Source organism: Chaetodon auriga, chromosome 18 (genome assembly GCF_051107435.1).
Source record: "Chaetodon auriga isolate fChaAug3 chromosome 18, fChaAug3.hap1, whole genome shotgun sequence".
Lineage (NCBI taxonomy): Eukaryota > Metazoa > Chordata > Actinopteri > Chaetodontiformes > Chaetodontidae > Chaetodon > Chaetodon auriga.
Window position 1 is genome coordinate 2,687,526 of NC_135091.1, and position 23,361 is coordinate 2,710,886.

Below are 23,361 nucleotides of genomic sequence, written 5' to 3' on the forward strand. Positions count from 1 at the left end.
TCGTCTTCATGCTGGCTGGACTGAACTCTGGGTCTGTCTCTCAGTGGGACACTTAAAGTAGGCCTTGAAATGAGGTTGTTTCCAAATTACAGACTAATACATGATGAGAAAGTACCACAAACACTAGTACACAACACATAAAAGTCATTCTAAGTCTACCTGATTTTTCAGGTGCCCCCCCAGCACAGTCACATGATGCATGAACAGACCCTTTCTCCTCCACGTCAACACTCAGAAACCTTTTCCAGCAAGAAAGTGTTGTTTCTACAGAGTGGATCGATCTGAAAAACAGTCTGGAGGTGTAGTTTCTTCACAAGTCATGAAGTAAAACACACACACACATACACACACACACACACACACGTGGTTTCATGCTGTTTAGCAGAAATGCCAGTGATGCGTATGGAGATGATAATGTGCAAACAGAAAACTGACAGTCACAGTTAACTGGTTCAACGCCTTCAGGAGCTGCAGTCAAACCATTTCATGCTTATTCAGAAGTCAGTAAAAACAGAAAAACACGTCAATTTAAAGAATCTTTTATAACATGAAGCAAATGAGGCGACGGACTCGAGGTTTGATCCCTGAGCCGTCTGGCAGTGGTGGAAGAACTTCAAATCTTTAACTCAAAAATGTAAAAAGTAACATTACAGTGTGAAAATACATACAGTCCTGCATTCAAGCTCTTCACTTAAAGTACAAATATACTTAAAATATACTTAAAGTACTTGTGCAGAATGGCCAATTTTAGAATCATCAGCTGGTAAACATGAAGCTGATTGTACTGCGGGGTAGCTTAACCTGGAATAATACAATTTAAACTTTTGTATTAATATAAATCTGCACAGTAACTTTGCAACTAAAGCTGTCAAGTGTTGTGGAGTACGACGTACAATATGTCCTCCAAAATGTAGTGGAGTAGAAGCATAAAATGGAAATAATGAAGTAAAAATACCACAAACTAGCACTTTAGTACAGTGCTTGAGTAAATGAACTCCCACCACTGCCATCTGGAGAGCGTTGGAGCACCATTGATTGGTCCCAGTTCACCCAGTGCGCTCCAGCACAGAAAGCTGCTCTCCGTCCCACTTGTTGCCACACGATGGCGCTGTGCTGTTTAAGTGTTTCTGCTCCGTCATGGTGTATTAATGTGAGCTCAGGTCTCAGGAGGCCTCAGCTCTGCGGCGCCCCCTGCTGCCTGGTGACGCCGAACGATCTCCTGCAGCAGGATGCCGTTGGACAGCTTCCACTTCCTGTACACGGGCGCCGTGAGAGCCGGGTGGGTCGTGATCTGCTCCACCGCCTGCAGCTCCAACTCTTTGGCCTGAAGGTCGGACAGAGTTTGTACACAATCGTGACTTTTCCTCTGGTGCCACCATCAGGTTAGGATGATTAGCTTAGCATAAAGGTCAGGATTAGCTTAGCATAAAGGTAGGAAATGAGGGCAGCTAGCTTTGCTCTGTCTACCCATCTACCAGCACCTCTGAGTTCACTAATGAACGAGCATCTCATTGGTTTAATCTGTACAGTGTTTGGTGTCCCGACTGTCAGATAAACTTCCAGGATTTCAGGACATTTTTGTCTCCTGGTCTGAATCATCCTTCAGGATTTGTCTGCTCCTGACTTGTTTTTGGCATCCGGATCATTGCTCTCCTTTGCTGACTCACCTTTAACGTGCTGCTGAGGATCCTGAGCAGGTGAAGCTTGTCGTTGACCGCGTCGTTCTGACATCGCCTGACGAACGACGCCCTGAAGTCCCTCCGGCTGGACTGTCCAATGGGAGACAGGCTGGCAGCCTTCAGGTGGTTGTAGAGGCACTCCATCTCGTCGGGGGGCTTCTCTGGAAAGAGGAGGAGGTCGTCAGTGAAAAGAGCCGATTCATAACACTGCCGGAGCCACGGTGGAACCAGAGAACCAGTCAAAACCTGGCACCTACATCAATTTCATTTTCAAACTTCTCATCTTCAAGCAAACACCTGGAAAAAGCTTGAGTTCCCCTTTAAAGCTGCCATTGCTACGGTACCAGGTGTGTGCTTCCAGGTGTTTACCATTGACGACGGCGTCTTCTCTTTCTTCTCCGACGTGGAGCAGAGGGACAGGGACTCCTCCACCAGCTCCGTCTGGCGTCGGGAGGTCCAGCCAGGACCGGCGTTGACCTCCATCTGAGGCCGTTCTTCTTCTGTTTCTACTCAACGGTGCAGCCTCCGAGGCGCCCTCGCCATTTTCACAGGCAGCAGATGGAGACACACAGAGAGAGTCGCCCTGCGAGGAGGACAACAGACCTTTACAGAACGTGTGGAGGATCTGAGTAGATGTCATTGGTTCCCTGTCACGCTTTGTCACTCACACTTCCTGATTCTGCCGTTTCCTGTTCGGGCTCCAGAGAACAGGAATTCGACACACACTCATCCTCCTGATCGCTGGCCTCGCTGTAGCACTCTGCTCACAGGAAGAGGAGAAAGGTGAATGGTGGGAAAAATGGAGAGAGGATGGGGACAAAAGAATGGAAGAAGAGGAAGAAAATGGGAAGAGCAACAGGATCGAACCTTCGGTCCTGATCAGCTCACATGGCTCGGCCGCCTCCGACAGTTTACCGATCCACCTGCAAACGGACACGCTGCCTTTAATGCAACATTCAACGTGATGCACAGCGGTGACTCATCGTCTCCACATTACAGTGCAAAAGAAGAACTGAACGAAAAATGAGATACGATAGAAAAGAAGAAGAGAAGGAAGAGGAACCAAATCTATTTTGTATGACGACAGCGATCATTAGTCCAAAATATCTCGACGACTGAAGTTTGCTGTAGATGTTTGTGGTATTTAATGAATTTAACTTAAAGAACATATAATCAGTACTTAAAGCATGTGAAGTAAAAGTACACATGTTAGCTTAGTGTATTAGCATGCTAAAAATGGCTCAGTAGTTCTGAAGATGATTGGAATATCATTAGTTTTGCAGCTGTTTAGTTATAAATGAAAGTTTTTGCCATTTTGACCAGATGATGGCGCTGTAGGGAAAGTCAGGATCACCAAAGTTATTATGGTTCATCCTGAGGGGAACACAAACACGTGTACTAAGTTTCATCACAGTCCTTCCAATAGTTATTGAGACAATTCAGTCTGGACCGAAGTAATGGACCGACTGACCAAACACGCTGCTAGCATAATTTAGATCGTTTTTCAGTGCAAAATGAAAAAAAAAAAGAGAAAGAACAGATAATCATCATTTCAACAATAAAAATCTAATTTGGTGCAAATCCTTCCAGTGTTACTGGAATAAGCTAAAGTACTCACTTGTTCATGTCTGTGAAGCTCTCTGCAGCGATGAAAATGGTCACAACCAGACGATGACTCGCCGTTATGGCACTGAAACACAACACTGAGCGCTCAGTAACACGCAATTAAAGTGGATTATTAAACTGTCACAAATAAGAGAAGATATTAGTGGAAAAAATGAAGATTAACTTAAACAGGTGAGACAGTATAGTGAGTATTTTAAGACAGCAGGACGTGCAGGATGCTGACGCAGCTTTATACTAACAGGGTGTGAAGGAGTCAACGGACAGCAGGTCCAGACCGCCTTCACTACGCGCCACGCAGACTAAGACAAAGAGAGTTAAAACATGTCGTACTGTTTCTTCCTGCACTGTTTGGCCTGTTCGATGGTGAAGCCGGACAGGTTGATGAATCCTTCTGCTTTCTCGGCCTGCAGACAGAGAAGGGAAACGAGCTTAACGCCCTGAAGTCTAATCACATTCACGCATTGAGCCTGTATTTTAGCTGCACACTGATCTCAAGTTCCTGTGTGATCTACATACACCAGAGCTTACACGGTGGCCATCGTCACAGGATGTACTTGACTCGACAAAGTAGGCTGCACATGTAACTGTGATTTGCTTGTATTTTGGTGTTTGGTCTCGATGCAGCTGAGGTTCACAGGAACATGTTATGAGCACCTTCAGAGTCTCGCGTTGCTGTGACTCACCATCTTGTCGGCGTACCAGTACAGAGAACTCTTCTTCAAGACAAACCAGTATCTCTTCCATTTGCTTCCCAGGAAGCTGCGGCTCTCCTTCCTGCGGAGAAGCCAGCCCTGACAGTCCACCACGCCCAGATCTTTGATCGAAACCCGCCGCCGACTCATGGCTGCGGTCGGCCTGCAGGGGGCGACAGCAGTTTCACAGAATGTAAATTTCTCCATTTTGGTTTCAGACTTTAAAGGTACGATATGTAAGAATTGACCACGTCAAAGGTCACTCCAAACAAACACGGGGCAGCATAATATCACCAGTAACTGCTAACTGAGACTCTCTATACCATTTGCTTTAGCTATCTTTGGCTTTAGCTACTAGCTACCATTAGCTAGTTAGCTCACTTAGCTGTGCAGATAGCATCCCCATTAGCTGACTGGATTCTGGCCTGACTGGGAACTCAGAGCACCGGAGGCTTGTTGGTGTATACGCTCTGGGCAACAGAACCGAGCTCAGCAGCCTCCCAGTGAATTCAGCAGGACCAGGACTGAGCACAGCCTCTGAGACCGAAAGAGGACAGTTTGATGACAGGGAAAATGGTGACGTGGTGATTTACAGCGGCTTCAACCAGAAATCTGACTCCAGGGTTGATGAAAACAAGGCAGGCCGATAACAGAGCGTATGAAACATAGCAAACATACATCTCCCAGCTGAAACTACAGCGAGCTTCACTATCAGGTTATCAAGTCCTGAGGTACAAAGTGGTATCAGACAGGACGGGCCGAGGCTAGTCGGTTAGCATGCTAACTTCAGTAGATATCTCTGCAACTCAGTACATAGACGCCTGTAACACAACAACTGAACTGTTACTTCTTCATTTTTTGAGTGTCATAAACTAAAATTGTGGTCATATCTTACACATTGTAACTAGCTTTGTGCAGCAGATGAGTTTAGACCAGTGTTTCTCAAACTGAGGCTCTCCACCCAACACGGGTCACGGTCCAGTTTTCATTGGGTGACCAGTTGGCAGAGTAAAGTGCTCAACAATGCTACGATATATGAGTTCACGTGCACACACTCACAGAACTGGAGTTACATCCAGTAAAGGCTGCTTCTGCTATGCTGGTCTGTTAGCTCAGATGTGTGCCTGTGCTGCAGTGAGAGCTCAGAAATGAACGAAGTGGACAGGTCTCCAAATGAAGCATTCTCATTATGAAAACAGTTTGTCCTGCTTTAAGAAGAGGCCGCTGTGTTTAGAGTTCTGCCGCAGTGAAATGTGGTACAACTGAATTGTGATTTTCATTTACTCCCCACATTAAATTTAATATGTACTCAGAGAGAATCGACGTCTTACCTGCTGCAGTCTGGACGTCCAGCAGTTTGGTGTCTTTGCAGCAGACTGACGCTCAGCAGAGGAGGAACTAGTTTCTCAACGCTGCCTGAGAGACTTTATACATCGACCCACAGAGAGACCACAAAGTCAGAATCACACATACACGCATGTACCCACACCATCCTTCCTGTTTCACATGTTCTTCAGACCATTTTATAATCTGTTTCTCAGAGACGTTCTGCTCAGAAATGTTGTCTTTGTTTTCTGGAAACTGGAACGTTTCTGTCCATTATTTCTTTATTTGTTTGACATTTTGTCACGAGGAGATGAAGGGAGATGTTTGGTTTCAGCAGCTTTGACTCACTGTTTTTTTTTAAACTGCCTCTAAACTGCCTGCAGCAAACACTTTCAGACTTCTGTCTTTTAACGACAGGATGGCCAGAAAATTAACATTTGTCTCTCCGTCGGCCACCGTGCGGTTCCATCATGTCGGTCTGACTGCTCTGAATATTTTATCTCACCGCTTTAGAGCCACAGCAAAAAAAGTTTTTACTCATGGTCTCATTTTGCACCAGACTTCATTTAAAATGTGAAGTTATTCAGACAGACTGCAAACTGACGGATAAAGAAACAACAGGGACTGCAAACAGAGTCCTTTCACTGCAGGCCTGGAGGAGATTAATTCATGTTTCTACATATTAAACGATTAGTTTGGGAATAAAATACTTGTTATTCAACAAAAACTGTATTCCTTTTCTTACAGTAGTGGACACCAGATGGCGCCATTAGCCATGTAACTCCACAATGCATCAGACAGCAGCTACGCCTTCACAGCCAATCACAGGCTGAGCTTTGAGCAGTTTTGGGTGTTTCATTTAAAGAACTTTAAGAGTCCTGAAGAGACAAAAAATCTCAAGGTTTTCAAAAATAATTATATGTCTTATATTATTTATTTATATTATTTATTTATATTATTTATTTATATCTTCTTGGTATTTCTTATGATGAATCATACTCTTAATGTTACAGCCGAATGTGTGTTATCCAGCAGCCTTTACAGGTCATCTGTTTAAAATGTTTTATTGTGACCAAAAAAGGTCTTTTACTTCTTTTTCAATGTGTATACTGTCACCTGTTAGGAGCTGTCATATCAAATCAAGGTACTGGATGAGAAGTTGAAAGCTTTCAAAATAAATTGCACTTTATTTTCATACTTTTCACGTTACAAAGCAGCACAGAGGCATCATACTGCAGAGCTCTGGAAAAATTCAGATTTACACATGAAGAATGAAACCAGTTTGACTACGTGACAAAACAGATGAATATATGCAGTTTGACAACGTGATACAAACAAGATAAACGTGTTTTATTGCAGATAAATTCAGTTTTAATTTGTAAAAGGAAAAAAAAAGATATTTAGTCTTTAAAAAGTTACAGTCTTACTTTAAATAGAAATGTTTATGTTCAGAAACCAAAAATCTAAACTCTTCAAATTGTTAGAAAAATGCTTTTGTTTCTATCCAGCAAAGAACATGAGAGGTCGCCTCCGTGATATGTACAGTTTCAGTTACACTTCTGCACAACTTGCATAGTCCTGCACAGCGTTTCGTTAGCATAAAGGCACCAAACGTGAGCCAGAAACTCTTTACACAAGAAAAAAACGTGAGGAGCTTCAGGGGATCCAAGGCGCTTCCCTGAGGAACTCCTCCACAACGCTTTCATGACGGCACATGACGAAACCTCAAACACAGCAGTTCTTCAATGTGCCCACTGAAGCGTTTCCGCAGTGCCGTGAGCCACACCTGAAATATTTAACATCACTTAGTTTTACCTGAATTTTAAGCAGCTTTCAGCAGACCTGCAACAAGGTTAGCAACAGTTTTCGTAAAGTCAAATGTAGGTTTGAGATTTAGAAGGTAAAATCTCTGAAGGACAGCGCAGCACTTTGACCTCAAACGCTTAAATTTCACTCTTAAACCAAAATACAGAAACAATCTGAACACCTGTGTTACGACTTGAACTGTGAGCTTCATGTTTTTGTCCTTGCGATCAAAATAATTTAACACAAATTTGTTTCTATATTATGAATTATGAACAGGAAGACTTTTTTTTGTAATTTCCTTTAAGACTGTTAGTAAACTTTGTACTGATGATCATTTTATTAATGTTGTCATTTGCCACGCTCCCTTTGAATGTTAAAGCATTTTGTTGCTGTATATTTAAAACTATCACTTCATTATTTCCCCGAAAAAACAGGTTTACATTGTTATCACTGTTGTAATGAGACTTTTATGAAGCTTTAGGAATATTTAGTAACAATGTTGAGCTCCATGGTGTTTACTTTGCTCTGAAAATCGCTCTTTTCTGAGATAAATGACTGAAATGATAAAATACAATCTATAAAACATATTTACAAACTGTTTTGTCCAGACAAACAACAGTAGAAGTCTGGACATGAGAGGCGCCGACGGCTCCTGAGATTGAGGGAAACATCAGATGCAGCAGCTGAGATGTTTAGAAATGCTTCATCATTTTTACACTAGAAACACACTGAGGTTTGCTGATTTCTGCTCACTGAATGTAAATCTCACTGCATAAAGTTTTGTTCTGATTCTGCTCACTGATTCTCGTCATATAACTTGAGGAATAAACACAAACCAAACTCAGCAGATTGAGTCTGCAGCGAACAGACATTTCTTGGTATTTTGTGATGTTTTTGGAGGGATTGAAAAGCACAAGCTGAATGTTTTCCACTCATTTTCCTTCAGTTTAGCCTTTTTTATGGAAGTTCAGCAGGTCCGTTATAAAGCTTTCAGATATTCTAGAATCTGGTTCAGATTCAGAACTATTTTAGATATTTCCATGTGTCTTTGACACCAGTGTGAAATTTGTAATCACTCTTGAGTCGTCTACATACTTTTTATCAGCAGTATTAAAAAGGAAAATGTCAAAATTTTCTGCAGAAATCAGGACAAAACATTTCTTTTCTGCATCTAAACTCACTTCCTCTTCAGTGTCTTTAAGGCGTCCAGAGAGTTTCAGACGTGTTTGTCTTAAACTGAGGAATGTCTTTCACTGGATCCCAGTTCACTTCAACTGGTTCACAAACTGGAGTCCGTTAATCTGATGTTTAATATAATTTTTTTAAAATCGTTGTACTTCAGTATAGCAGTGCCTTGAGCTGAATGCTAACATCAGCATGCTAAAGGCTCGCACTGACAAATGCTAACATGATGAAGTTTAGCGTGTTAGCATGGTAACATTTGGTAATTAGCACTAAACACAAAGTGGTCAGCTCAGAAACAAAATACTGGACAAACTGACATTTAGACCTGATGGTCAGCACATCACTGACCATCACAATTCATCCTGCAGGGCGACGTGAACGTCTCAACCAAATTTCATGGCAATCCAACAGCTGTCGAGATATGTCAGAAAAAAAAGAACCCCATAAACGTCAACCTCTTAGTGGTGCAACAGGAAACGTCAGAGGATCAAAAAAAGTCAGTAGTATTCATCCTCTGGGGATCATGATCGTGTCTACAAATGTTTCATCTGAATCCATCCAATAGTTTTGGAGATATTCCAGCCTGGACCAAAGTGGTGGACCAACGAGCTGCTAGCATGGCTAAAACGTTGTATTTTTACTTCATCGGATCAGTGTAAAAAACGCCGCCGCCCAGCATCGTGGAAGTGATCGGTCGTATTATTTTGCACCTGTGACCTCACAGAACAGTGATGTCACAGGGTCCTGGAAATAATGTTTAAATGGGAACTTAAACTGATAAGCGTGAACGCGGACTCTCGTATGAAGTTCATGGTGATTCATGGCGACGTCCTCCATCGTAACATCTTTGATTCCCTCCAGAAGTCGGTCTTCCACAAACTATTTCAGCTTTAAACTGATTTGCTGCTGAAGGCCTTGAACAGACATTTAAAAACCTTTTCCTGCAGACATCCAGAGGATCGGCTGGGAATACACAACCTCCTGGAGGAGCCGCATGAGGAGACTTTGTCTGGTCTGATTGAACTCACGGCTGTCAGTGGCTGAGCAGCTTGAGACGAGCCAGCCAGCCTCCGAGCAGCGACGTCGACTGTTTGGTCACGGCCAGAGGAGGAGGAACGGCAGCAGAGCTGGACGCGGCGGGCTTTTTGGACGCCGCTTCCTGGTACGGGATGGTGGCGCTGTTGTGCAGGTCGGCGTTGATGAAGCACTGGCTGCCTCTGATGTGGTCGACCCCGCGGACAGACGGGTGTCCTCGGTACGGCAGGGGGAAACACGGCTCCTCCGTGATGGTGCTGATTCCCTCGTTACTCAGATATCTGTGCAGAGCGCCCTGCCCTGTTCAGGAGAGGAGGAACGCTGAGTTAAGAGATAATGCTCATTTCTTTATTCTTCTCATCTCATTTGTTTTTTAAAGATCAGGTGACGCCAAGAATTTACAATAAGAATTTATGATACAATAAAACAAATTTTTAACAGTAGTACAAAAGAATAAGTGACTGAAGCAGACTGACACTGAATATTTTAGGATGATAGTTTAAAGACTGAATGACTCGACATAAAACATGACACAGCAGCCAGAATGTGGAGTTCATTCTACTGTTCGTGTCGCTTGAAGCGTCAGTGGAAAACAGTCCAGCTCTAAACGTGCCTCTGTTGAACTGCTCTGACTCCATTAACAGCCTGCTGTCTTTGACAAAGTGCCAGCACGCACACACTCAGACCCACAGTTTGTTCCTCAAGGTGAAGCTCTGAAAGAACCCGGCTGACTGAAATCAGCTCCGTCCATGCAGCTGCGGCTCTCAGGGTTAATGATCGACGAGGTAAAAATTCAAAGCACGCAGTTCGTCCTGTCGCGGTTTGTTTTCCGCCGTTAATGAGACAGACACACAGGCGTCCATTGCTGATAACTGTTAGATTACAGGAGGTGGAGCTTACCTTTCCTTCCCTGAGCGCCGGGCCTGGAGGACGTGTCGCACACACCTGAAAATGACTCCACGGGCATGGAGACGGGTCGAGGTTTACCTGCCAGCAGAACAAAAGGTCAAATCTGCTTCAGCGTGGACACAAATGTAACGTCCTCTGTTTGTCTGCTCGCTGTAAATTCACCTTCTTCTAACTCATAATGCATCTTATCTGCTCCCACTAATCTGAACAGCTGCAGCAGCCACAGGGACCAATAAAGTTTGATCTTTTTCATCTTATCGGTCACCTGCTGACATCCAGACTTCAGATTAGATGATTTTCAGGACTGAATTCAAAAAAAGGCTTTTTAAAATACACATTAATATCTGTACAGTAAAAATGAAGCTGCAACCATCAGCCAGTTAGCTTAGCTTAGCATACAGACTGGAATAGCTGCGCTCTGTCCAAAGGTAAGAAAATAGACCCGCCCACGTTCCAACGTTCACCAATTAACAAGCTAAATCTCGTTTGTTACAGTCAAATCACATGATAACGTAGTTTCTTTCATTATGTCGGTCAAAAGTTTGGGCTCTACACACAAGTTCATGGGCTCGAAAAGGTGTGTGCGTACGTGTGTATGCGTGCGTGCGCACTCACAGCGTGTCGAGGAGCGCTGTCGGAGGCATACAGGCACCGGCTGGCTGAGCTCGGGCGGGGGGTTGACAGACGTCCTGTTGTCGTTGGTAAGGGTGAGGCGTCGCCGCGCGTCTGCGTCCAGACACGAGTTCGGAGACTTTGGCCTCATTTTCACAGCTGGAGACACGTTCATGTTGGCGTCTCTTCAGAGAGGAGGAGAGGGATCGCAACACACGTGAAACTTGTAATTATTCATTTCATCCTGCACATTTATTGACCGACTGCAGCTCCTCTGCTTCACAGGTCTGGTACTCACAGCGGTACGTAAGGTGCTGCGGGTGGAGGAGGGACGTAAAAATCCAATATGGCTGTCTTCCCTCTCCTCCCAGGAGCGTCTGAGGTTTCCGGCTGGCGAGATCTGTAGAGAGCAGGAGCTCCCTGAGAGCTCTGGACACGACAAGAGAGAGAGAGAAGCTTTAATTATGGAAACCAAAGTGTTTGTTTTGACTCACTTCACTGCTGTAACGACGTCTAACGCCTGGCTTCTGCCGAGCTTTCAACGGCTTCCCGTCACGCAGCAGAGGGACGAGGATTCCTTTAACGCTGTTTATCGTGAAACAACAGTAAGACGTTCCAGCTCCAGAGGACAAACAGCAGACGAAGCTCTTCGGTTTCCTTCCTCGCCTCAGACGCTTCTGTATTTCCATAAACACAGGAAGTTCACTCAGCTTGTCCTCGGCTTCGTCCGTGTTGTAGACGTGTTCTCAGACGAACCTGCCGGCTTGTGGACTGTTGTTCCAGTTTGTGGAAATGACTTTTGTTCGATCTATTACATGTCAGAAAATAGTGAAAAGTGCGTCTTCACAATGTTTGTAACGTTCAACCAACTGAAGGAAATTCAGTTTACAGGAAATCTTCATATTGGAGAAAAGTTTTTGTCTCGATAAACATCCTGATTGATTATTGGATGATCAGAATTACTGTTGCTTCGTGTTCTGTCAGAGGACAAACTGACTAATCTTAAACTATCCTTCACATACAGTCATTGTTCCAGCAGAGACAATGAGCGTGCGGAGCAACAGTACAGGAGACGCAAGCGCTGATTCCACATGACCTTTGAACTGAATGGTAGGAGAGGCGGTGAGGTAAAGACAGACTGACTTCAGATCTGTTTTGATAGCCGAGATTAGAGCTTGAAGGCATCGACCAGTGGAAACCTATCTTCCCTAAACACACACATCCTGGACCTCTGTCAACACAAAACCCCCGAAGGCGGCTGGTGAATTCAGAATTGTCGCATTGTGGAGTTCTGAATGAGTCACCCTCTGAAAGTTGCCTGACATCAACGCAGCCTGATGTTTGGAGTGTTTCCTCTTTTTTTTCCCCATTTTTTTTTCCAGGAAACGGGAAGAAAGGATCCATTGTTCACCCACACACCTCAGCGAGCAGCAGACTGGGGGCTGCTGGCTTTTTTTGGTTTGATTCTTCAGAAACAGAAATGGCTTCGTTGAAAGCTACGACCACAGACGCAGGAAGCGGCAGAGCTTCCTGAGACGCTCTGCGACGGCTGCTCGGGGTTCAGTGCCTGGCTCAAAGGCACCAAGTCCTGCTGCTAAGACGTCTGCGACCTGCTGATGCTGACAGGCCCGAGCTGAGGTCATCAAGTCCAAGTCCACATGATCACGTTTGGAGTGAAGAAAGAGAGAGTGTCCATGTTCACACCTGTTGTGCTGCCGTGGTGTTGGGGGGGGGGGGGGCTCACCTGTACGCGCGGCGGCCTCCAGCGCAGGTTTTTTAGCGGAGCGGGCGCAAAGCTGCCGGCTGTCCCGGACGGCCTCTTCTTCACCACCATGACGACGCCTCCGGACTCCGCCCTCAGCTTCTCCACCAGGTGCTTCAGCTGCCAGCCCACCTGGACCAATCACAGACATTTAGCCTTTAAACTTCATGACTTTAACTTTTCTTTGCTAAAAAATGGAACTACAGCTGTTCTCTGAAATGTGCTCGTTCACACAGACAGTAGCTCTGCGTCCGTGCTGCTCTGAGCACTTTTCGACAGAACAGGTTCCTGTGCGGTCTGATTTCACCTTGTGGTACACGTTGAAACTGTTACATAATCCCAGTTAGTGGGATGGGGAGGGGAGCTGGATCTTCTATTCATTTTAGAAAAAAACAAGGCCCTGCTCAGCGTTATTTACAGTTTCACTGCAGCTTCTGAGTGTCTTCAAGCCTTCATCACAACTGAACTTTATCATCATCGATGAGGCTTTCAGCTCATCATAGCTTCTTGATCCAGAAGCCTCCAGGCAGACAGACAGACAGACTGCAGACAGACATTCACATTGATGTGGTGCCAGGCTGGCTGTTTCCAATCTGCATGCTAAACTAAGCTAAGCTAAGGCCCCCTGGCTGTAGCTTCACACTGAGCATACAGACATGAGAGCGGTGTGGTTCTAATTCCAAAATGTGGACCTCTTCTCTTGTACGAGTGCACTTTGACTCACCACGGTCTGTTTGTTGACCTGAATGACTTCATCTCCAGCATGAATCCTTTGCGTTTTATCTGCAGGAGACTGAAGAGCAGAGTCACAGAGTGTGTCTCTCATTAGAAAGAAAAGTGAATCAAACACAAAATGAGCTGAGCGTCGACGCTCTGTGATGAAGACCAGCGGCGCACTCACGTTCTCTGTTGTTCCTGTGATGACGTGAAGCCCGTCGTAGGTGGATTTGATGTAAATACCCTGGAAGGTGAAACACATTTGGTGTTTGAGAACGTAAATATGACTCTTCCTCATAAATAGCCTCGCACAGTTTCCCCTCCTGCAGCGGTGGCTGTGGGCTTTTCTTTTGGGAACTCCATCTGTTTCTGTTTCGACTCAGCGCTGATTGTGGTTCATGGCGCAGCACTAAAATACCTGTTAGCGTTTCTCAGGGGAAGTCGAGTTAAATTGTGGGTTTTCTTTTTACTGTACTCGGCACTTATGTGACAGTGATGTCCCACTGATCTGCTCTGAATATAAGTGATGATGTGTGTCCTGTGCATGCATCCTGTCCCGTGGTCTGTGCGGTTTTGTCTGATTTCCTGAGCTCACCAGTCCCTCGCCGGGCTTGACGTTGGTGATGTGCACCTCCTCCAGACAGGCCAAGTCACTCTTTAAGGGGTCAGAGGTCGCCTGGACTGTCTTCTCACAGATGCTGTTCAGAGCTCGGGACTGAAACACACACGAGAAAATATTTCAAAAACTCAACGTCAGCAGCTTGATTTCAAAATAAGACGAAGTCACATGCAGAGCTGAAAGGATCAGCTGATTAAGTGATGAACTGATTGATCATTACAAATCATGAAACTTCTGCAAGATGAATCTATTAAAGAGAGGAAGTCATGGGCAGGATGGGGCCTCCTTCCAGTTCTTATCTCCCATGATGACCACCATCAGCCTAAATGCTGAATCATACCTGCTGTGGCAGCACTACAGCTGCCTGACCTCTGACCTCTCTGTGGGAGGGGAAACAGCGCGATGAAGCCCTCAGAGATCAGAGCAGCGCCACAGAAGCTCTCCACACGCTGCAGTTGGTTTTGCTGAAGTGGAAGCCGACACAAGCTGAACACAGCCTCATATTATCATTACACTGACTAGACAGTCAGGCCTGAAGCACAGCGGGGGGGTCTGAGGTTATGGGACGCTGGGAGGTGATCAGGAAAAATACGCTCCTCAGGAGAGTTAACTCACTCTGTTTTCCAATTTGATTTGCAAATGTTGTTGATTTTTCCTGCTTGTTTATACATTTTCACCCTCTGAGGTGGAGAACGATCCTCATCTCCAGAGACTTCTGTTGAACTATTTTTACACGACTGTACACCCGCAAACTGCACGGCTGTCAAAGCTTTACACGGCGCGGGGTTGTTTTCTTCTCGGGGCTGCTGCTGCTTCTTTGTCTGTCCTCGCAGTGTTTTCCTCTTTGTCACCTGCACAAACAAACTGAACCAAAGCCTGCGGCTGAGGAACACTAAACATTACGTTTAGTAAAGCAGTTTAAATCAAGCCTGACAGCTCTGTGGCTCTGCTTTTAGGAAACACAGCCTGTGCCGCAGCTTACACTGTCCTGCAGTACTTTCTGTGGTATTTTGTGTAACATTTGTACTTGTGTGGCTCTGATGTGACAGGAAGCTTTGAGAGGAGTCAAACAGCCTCTGAGGATGAAGTTCAGGTCCAGTTTTCAACCAGCAGCAGCTCAGGTGAGAAGACTGATCCCACCTCTCATGTCTCTACACGAGGCATGAAGCTTAAACCAGGACATGGTTAGCTTAGCTTAGCACACATTACCACAGCTAGCCTGGTTCAGTCCAAAGGTCTCTCTGACAGGAAACTGTGTCTCACCTTTGCTAAGGAGAACAGGATGTAGTTTTAGTGATAGACAGTTTTCAACGAACAGTTTTGATTTATAGCACGAAGATAAAACATTCGTGGAGAGTCTGAGGTCAGGAGGTCGCGTCACAAACTGACTGTCAGGAGCGAAAGTGATTTAACTTCAGCTGATTCAGTATTCTGGGAACAACAGGACAGCCAACAGGAAGTGTTATCCAAGACAGGAAGTGGATGGTCCTGAGCTGAATAAACAAACCTGCAGGTTCACACACACAAATACACGCACACGCACACACACACACACACACACACACACACACACACTCTCTGAACAGAACAGGACACTCAGTACGAGACAGGAAAAGGAAGTGTGTGTTCCACTGACTCTGTATGTGTGTGTGTGTTTGTGTTTGTGTGTGTGTGCTTCCGATTAGCATCTCCAAACATCCAAAGCACAGAAAAAAGGAGAAGCAACACTCACCACTTCCAGAATCTTCTCCTCAATCTCATAAACAGTGCAGTTCTGAAATGACAGAGACAGACAGACTGACTGACTGACTGACTGACTGACGGACGGACGCCACACGGCCATAAACTCACAGTTCAATCCTGAAAACAGTCCAAAGGTCAGCCGCTGAGATGAGCCCACTCCGAACTCAAAGCTAACCAGGACTCAAATGTTCTTGGAGGACACGTGTCCTTCAGTTATATCGTACATCTGGCATTTATAATGCAGGGAGTTTAAATATAATAAACAAAAGTTAAGTTTTTATAGGTCAGGGACCCATGACCTCAGTATTTCAGAGTAAAATATTCAGAAGTACACATGAAGTTTGTGCCTCTTTTGTATTATCATTCCATCCAAGGCACTGAGCTTCAACACAGGAAGTCATCTGAAGAAACAATCATGGAGCAGAAAAAGAACTGTGAGTAAACACCAACGGGACGGCAGAAAAAAGAAGAGGCGAGGAATCAGCGGGAAAACAAATATTTGAGAAATGACAGCCTACAGGAGAGAGAAACCAGAGGGAGGAACCGCAAACGCCTCCCAGAGACAGTGAGAGGATTCCTCCTGTGGTTGCTGAAATAACAGCTCCCTGCAAACAGGCTGACGGGATGATTGCACGACAGCGCGGTGGGGCGACGCCTCAACGCCGCGCTGAACGCTGCACTCACACGCCGGGAGGTGACACGCTGCAAAAACATCCAGCTGCACAGACACGACTTCAGCTGCAACCTACGCTCCAAACTTCACCCGATAGGAATCAGACTTCGTGTCACTACTGGGAGCGTCGAGCGAATTTAAAGTGCTTCATACGAGCTTTTTAAACCAGGTAACACAATCACACCGTTCCACTAACTGACCTGTAAACCTAAACAAAACATCGTCTCATAAAAAACTGGTGTGTTTGCTGCCACGTTCAGACAATGTAAGACAACGTTTGGGTGTTTTGTCAAAACTACGTAGTTCAACCTGAAAAGAAGCTAAGAAGCTAAAACATGAACACACAAGCAGAGACGATGAAAATATGTTTCTAATTTCAAATGTATTCAGGACTGATTTGACTCCCACTGCCTTTGAACTGGTTTTGTCTCAACCTTAATCTTGTGCTTTAATTTAGATTTAAAATTTCCACAGATACATAAATAAGTTTGAATTTTAGGATACGTGCAGAAAATGATGCACAGGACATTTTTTAAATTCAAAGAAAAATCTGAAGATTAAAAGTTCACATGTAATAAGTCCCTCTTGCTCTTGTCTCTTCATCATCAAAAGGACTTTGTGCATGTAAACACAAGTTATCTGGTTCATCCTCATCATCATCATCAAAGCCTGAAAATAAACTAACTTGAGTTCACGACCTTCCGTCTTCCTCTGATGTCCCTCTAACACGAGCAGCTTCATCAACACAAGCATCTCATTCATCTCACTGAGCGTCAGGCAGAGGAAGCTCCACCCTCTGAGCCTCACTGACCTTCTGGACGGTGGAGGTGAGCTCCAGACACAGCTGGATGATCCTGCTTTTGGTGGAGGTGAAGTCGTTGGCGCTCGTCAGAGGAGTCCTGCAAAGACACCACATGCTCATGTTCCAGTGACCTGAAGAGAAACCACCAACCCTTCTGGTTCTGCTGGTGGTGTCGACCACATTCAGAGTTTCCCACAGCTCAAGATGACTGAAGAAACCAGGAAATATCCACAGAAACAGAGGATATAAACTTTCTTTTTCTAAAAAAAAAAAAAACGACTTCATGAAATTGATAGAATCCACTTAAACTGTTCACAGCAAGCAGCTCGAGAAAAAGAAGCAGTGCAACGATAATCAAGCTGCACCTGTAAGATGCATTTAATCAGCTTTTCATTCCAGCAGCTTTCAATGTGTTTTCACGTGGCAGAGCAGAAAAACCTGCAGCGCGTTCTGACGTCACACGTCTCCACTGAACCTGCGGTTTCTGCTCTTCAGTGACTCAGCCTTTAATTAGACCGGACTGGATATTAGACTCTGAGTTAATGAAACCGAAGCTCAGCCCGAGGTGATCCGACACACGACAGATGTCAGGTGTGTTACTGGCGTCCGTGCAGCGTTCAGCAGCTGCGGCGAGCTGGAATGTTCTTCAAGCCGATACAAGCCGAGGAAGAGCCGAAGGAGCGGAAAAGCAGGCAGAGAGACGCGCTGACAGCTGACGGACGCCTCGCATGTTAACGAGGATCACCGCTAATGACCGCTAGAGGCAGGGAGAGAGTGCGAGGGGGAGAGAGTACGAGGGGGAGAGAGTACGAGGGGGAGAGAGTACGAGGGGGAGAGAGTACGAGGGGGAGAGAGTGCGAGGGGGAGAGAGTGCGAGGGGGAGAGAGTGCGAGGGGGAGAGAGTACGAGGGGGAGAGAGTGCGAGGGGGAGAGAGTACGAGGGGGAGAGAGTGTGAGGGGGAGAGAGTGCGAGGGGGAGAGAGTACAGGGCGCTTTGTTTTTCCCTTTCACGCCGACTCACCCATAAAACGCTCACGGCCGTTCAGACCAAACAAACGTGGAATCTTCTGCAGACAGTGAACCTGAGAACACTTCAATCTCCAGCTATTCCTGTAACGATGCCTCTGAAGGCGATGAGCAGATGATAAAGGCTTTCCTCTGTGTGAGTGTGTGCACTGAAGGTGTGAGTGTACCTGTCCAGCCAGGCCAGCAGGCTCTTGGCGGCTCCGATCAGCTCGACCACGGCGGTAAGGAATTCGTTGGAGGGCTGATGGGAGATCTTGCTGTGGTAGGCTGGGTTCTTCCGGCGCTGCGACACGGCGCTGCTCAGGCTGTGGTGCGCCGCCCTCATCTTCCCCACCAGAGTCTTCAGGTTGTCCGACTCCACGCCGTAGTTCTGTTCAAGATGAGAAGAAAAAAGACATTTCCAAAACATAATCAATACATCATCAATACACGGGAATCTTGTGGTTTCACTTTCCAAACACTTATGATGAAGAAAATCATCACATCCTGACGTTTGAGACGCTGGAATCAGCAAATGTTTGACATTTCTGCCTGAAAAATGACACGATCATGAGATTTATGTATCCTGTGTAGCAGTTAACTTTATTCACAGTATCACTGCATGTTTCAGGCTGATGAACAGTGACGTTAACGAACCTCTTTGGAAAGTTAAAGTCAGAGCAGAGAAAGTTTCTCCGGCTGCTCTGAATGAGGCTCAGATGGAAAACTGATCATCTGACCAACGGAAACTGCTGCTGGAACAAAGCTGCAGCGGCTCTTCCTCTGCACTGTGTTTGATGGTGTGTGTGTGTGTGTGTGTGTGTGTGTGTGTGTGTGTGTGCGTGTCAGGGGAAGGGTGGGGGGTCTTTCTGACAGGTGGGAGGGGTCACATCTGTTTCCTGCTCCGCACCAGAGAGCAGTAAACTCAACTCCGTGCTGCAGAAAATATCCACAACACGTCACGACACCTGACCTTCAATTCAGCCTGAGAGGAAAACTCTCCCTGAAACACTCGAGCTGCTGCCGATGATCCCTTCAGACTCTGTTCGGCTGCTTTAGTGCATCTCTGTTCAGCCGGAACATCGACAGTAAGTGTCCTTAAAGCAGGACCAGGAGGTGTGATCCCCCCCGGGTCTCATAATGCCACCTTCAGGTTCAGTTTACTGAGGAATGAGTATGAACAGAGGGAGAAAACTGAGCTTAAAGCCTCTGAAAGTTTTCTTAAACAACATAAACATTCACAAAATGTGGCGCAGAGTTTCTCAGTTTCTCAAAGCTTCTCAGTCCTTTGCGTCCTGTGTTTCCTCCCACAGTCCACAGACATCTGACCTGTCCTCAGGTGGACCATGATGCACTGGGAGAGACTCTAGTTCCTGTGTGAGCGTTTGAAAGTAAAACTGAATGTGTGGTCTGTGTTCAATGAAACACGGACCTCCAGGTTGGACCTAAACTGTCCTGGAGGACAGACCTGGAGGACGCGTTCCTTTGTTCTCTTCAGATCTGCTTCGCTTCAAGATAACGTCACCTCTTTGTTTCTAACAAGCTGAGTCACATCAGACCCAAAGCAAACATTTTCCTTGAAATGTGGACAATATCTAGAAATTAACTCACAATTCAGACAAAGCTAAAGTTGATGTTGTTGGACATGAGAACAAATCTTTTTCTAAGCTTCAGCAGTGACTTTAAACAGCGGTGGTACGTCGTCCTCGTGTCTCGTGTCTCACTGCTGCGGTCAGTCGGCCTTTTATTCTCGCTGTTTGTCAGCGGTGACAGCGGAGCGTCAGGCGCCATTTAAAAAGGCTGCTGGATCCCATTCAGCGGAGCTCCAGCAGCAAAGCTCAGCGCAGGCTGTAAATCCTCCTTTTCACAGTGACAGACAGTCAGAGCTCATAAAAAGCTGACTGAGGGCTTCTGTCTGCGCTTCAATGCTTCAACGTTTCACACAACAACAACGTCGCTGGTTGAGAGTTTTGGCTTCAGCTGAGGTCAAACACCGAATCTTATCTGCTAAAATAAACTTCATCATTTGCTTTTTAATTTGCAATTTTGGTCATTTTGGTAAATATGGTGATTTCACAGCCACTGTGAAATTCATGTTTTGCCACGTTTCAGTCTGAAATGTGGATTTTCATGTTCCAGCCTCTTCTTGTGTTCAAAGATCTGTGAAAGACCTTCAGTCCATTCAGGTCATTTAAAGGATTTTTATCTTTGGTCTTCAACCTGTTGGAAGGACGTCCCTTGATTTTCACACAGCTGGATCTCAGTGAGACAGTTTTAATGCATATTTGTCAGAAATATCACATCTCTGCACTTCTTTTTTTTTAAACAGTGGAGAAGCATTAAAGCCAGCAGTGCGGGCGGGCTGCCAGATCTGATAAAGATTTAACAGAGTGCATTTTATTTACATCAGCACATTCTCTGGCATGAGAGTCCGGACCAGTCTAAACCTCTATCAGACCATGTGACGAACATGAAGCGGCTCCAACAAATCCCACGTTCAGAGGAGCTGTTGTTGCTCTGCAGCGTTGTTACACGTTGACAGACAAGAAGCGTCTTCCTTTGACAAAGATATTTAAGCGTGTGCTCTGTTATGTCCACGGGGAAAAAAGCAGAATGTCTCTTTGCTTTTCTCGCTGCAGACCTGCTGGTTTATGATGTGACCGAGCTGACTGCTGGTTACTGATGTTCCAGGTGGACTCTGAAGCCTAAAAAGCTCAGATGCTACATTTTGAGGTATCCAGCGCGTGAAGCTGCCATGTGCAGCCTCAAATATGTATTTGGGGTGTAACAGAACCCAGATGTTTGGGTTTGGTCCAGAACTTCTGTCTACATCTCAGCATGTGGTGAACAGAGCTGTAGGTTTCACCCACAAGCTTTGGCAGTTTGTCTGTTGTTGACTATTTGCGAAAGCACGCTCGTCAGGTGAGCCCAGCTCGTCAGGTGAGCCCAGCCCACACAGCTGCAGCGAACACCAGTGAGAAACCAGTAAACCAACGCTGAACACAGAGCAGTGGATCGCACAGAGGAGCAGTATGTCTGGATGCTGTTAGATTCACAGAAAGAAAGACGCTCCTCATGATTCCTCATCCACAGCTCACTCACGCCTCCAAGCCAACATTAAACTTCCTACTTTCATCTCCCAAAGCATTATGGGAACTCTAGCATAGAAACCGGCTCAGACCGGCTCTACCCCTCTGATCTTCACCCTGCAGAAAGACCCCGACGTCAGGTTTGTGATGGGTTACTGACCAGAGCGCAGAGCAGATCCACGGCCTCCAGCACCAGCTCCTGGTGGCCGACCCGCGTCACGCCCAGAGACAGCAGCTCCTGGTGGGACATCCTCAGCAGCTTCTCCCCGTCCACCTGCTGCCGCTGGAAGGACGGGATGTACTGCTGCAGGCTGTCGTCCAGACCTGAGGGACAGACGGAGACACGGCACGGTGAGAGGGGACACAGAGGAACGTGTGTGTGCTTTCTTTGGGTTGTTTACTGACAGCGTTTATCTATTAAATGGGTATTAAAGCCATGTTTAAAGCACAGAGTTGATCAGGATAATTTGCCCTGCAGGCGGTGCAGCACAGCACATGAGGAAGATGATGACAAGCACGTTAAAGAGAGCACGCGATGTTCAAACAGCAGCTGAGTTTCAGTGAAAGTCGTCTCTGTTATGATCCAGTTTGACAGCAAACAGAGCTGCTGAGTCAACACTCTCTTATTGACTCTCCCAGCTGATCCATCACAGTGACGGCCGGCAGCTGAGGGGCGCTGCCACCTCACCACAGCTCACCTCAGGATCACTCCGGCTTTACACTGACTCACAATCCAGGTCCAGGTCCAGGTCCGACCCTGACATCCATCAACATCAGCCGTACTGTGTTCCATTGATTCAGACCAAAATCCAACTTTAACTCTGTCTGTGCATTTCTGAATTCAAAGGCTTTGAGCAGCTGCTGTCAGAGGGTGAAGACACATCATGACGTCTGTACAATGGCCAAACTACATCTGAATATGGAACAGAAATAACTGCATTTGATTTCCAACAAAACACTCAACAAACTGCTAAAATCCAAAATCCAAAAATTCCATTCGTCACAATCAGTTTTCTGCAGAATTTCAGTTCATATTTAAAAAGAAATAAAACAAACATTTCAATGTTGATAACATCAATAAAAGCCAAAAGTGTCAATGTTCACATTTTTCTGTCCTTTACTAAATCCATCCTGCAGAACTAGCCAATAAGCCCTGGACCCTTGTGGACGGGTGGATCCCACCTTCCATCCCTGCGACCTCAAGCGACCTTCAGCGAGACGCCGCCAGCTCCAGTGGCGCCAATCCGCGTCCGACCCTGAACTGTGACCTCTGACCTCTCTGTGAAAAGCAGCAGCGGGAGACGAGATAAAAGAGTTCTGGCTGGCCGATCAATGGAGGAGCATCAACGACATCCACCACGTGACACACATCAGTCCAAGAGGGCAGAGTGTGGAGCCCGGGTGGCGTGACGAAGTGTTTGGTTTGTAAAGAGCTCAGACACTGAAGAGTTCTCAAATGTATAACTTCATTCACACTTCCACTTTCACCAAGTAACCTCAGAGATGAGCACTAGTTAAAAAATAAAAATCACACACAAAAAACGCCACTGAAAGGAACTGTTAGTGCACGCAGCGTCCGACCACAGCGACAAACCACCAGCAGAGGCTCAGGTCTTCTGGCTATCACCTCGAAGAGTCAGAACTTCTGTAAAACACAACTGTGTTATGAGGCCGAACAATCATTTACCAAAGTGAAGCCGTGTGGTGCAGCAGAGACGCTCATGCTGCTTATTATCATAACATCTGTCAAAGTAATCACTGCACACGTCCTTCAGTCCTACTGTGTTGCATCTGCATCTGAAATGATTTACAGCTTAACTGATGGCAGAAAATTCATTTCCAGGTTCTTAAATGTGATTATTTCATGTTTTTCTATATCTTTGCCTTTTGGACTGTTGGTTGGACAAAAGAACCCTGAAGACGTCGCGCTGGGCTCTGGAGACTTGTGATATTTTACAGGGCAAACCATTAATTGGGAAAGTAACTTGCAGATTATTTGATAGAGGAAACAGTCATCAGTTTTCAAGCCGCCCCGGCTGCATCTTGTTTTGTTTGAAAAGTTTTGGGACAGACGTGTCCAC

General features: G+C 45.8%; 1 protein-coding gene across 1 annotated transcript in view; it reads right to left on the reverse strand.

The window, feature by feature from the left end:
- Positions 1–705: 705 nt before the first annotated feature.
- Positions 706–23,361, reverse strand: part of LOC143336636 (connector enhancer of kinase suppressor of ras 3-like) — a 32,066-nt gene continuing 9,410 nt past the window's right edge. Inside the window, exons 2-22 of the mRNA XM_076756900.1 lie at positions 21,441–21,604; positions 18,380–18,582; positions 17,196–17,283; positions 15,701–15,742; positions 13,945–14,064; positions 13,534–13,593; positions 13,357–13,425; positions 12,615–12,764; positions 11,169–11,299; positions 10,874–11,055; positions 10,250–10,336; positions 9,364–9,649; positions 5,329–5,421; positions 3,989–4,160; positions 3,636–3,709; positions 3,298–3,369; positions 2,547–2,602; positions 2,348–2,439; positions 2,049–2,262; positions 1,668–1,840; positions 706–1,324 (exon numbers count right to left, since the gene is read on the reverse strand). Coding sequence (XP_076613015.1) covers positions 1,157–1,324; positions 1,668–1,840; positions 2,049–2,262; positions 2,348–2,439; positions 2,547–2,602; positions 3,298–3,369; positions 3,636–3,709; positions 3,989–4,160; positions 5,329–5,421; positions 9,364–9,649; positions 10,250–10,336; positions 10,874–11,055; positions 11,169–11,299; positions 12,615–12,764; positions 13,357–13,425; positions 13,534–13,593; positions 13,945–14,064; positions 15,701–15,742; positions 17,196–17,283; positions 18,380–18,582; positions 21,441–21,604 — 2,696 coding nt within the window. The 3' untranslated portion in view covers positions 706–1,156. The remainder of the gene's footprint in view (positions 1,325–1,667; positions 1,841–2,048; positions 2,263–2,347; positions 2,440–2,546; positions 2,603–3,297; positions 3,370–3,635; positions 3,710–3,988; positions 4,161–5,328; positions 5,422–9,363; positions 9,650–10,249; positions 10,337–10,873; positions 11,056–11,168; positions 11,300–12,614; positions 12,765–13,356; positions 13,426–13,533; positions 13,594–13,944; positions 14,065–15,700; positions 15,743–17,195; positions 17,284–18,379; positions 18,583–21,440; positions 21,605–23,361) is intronic.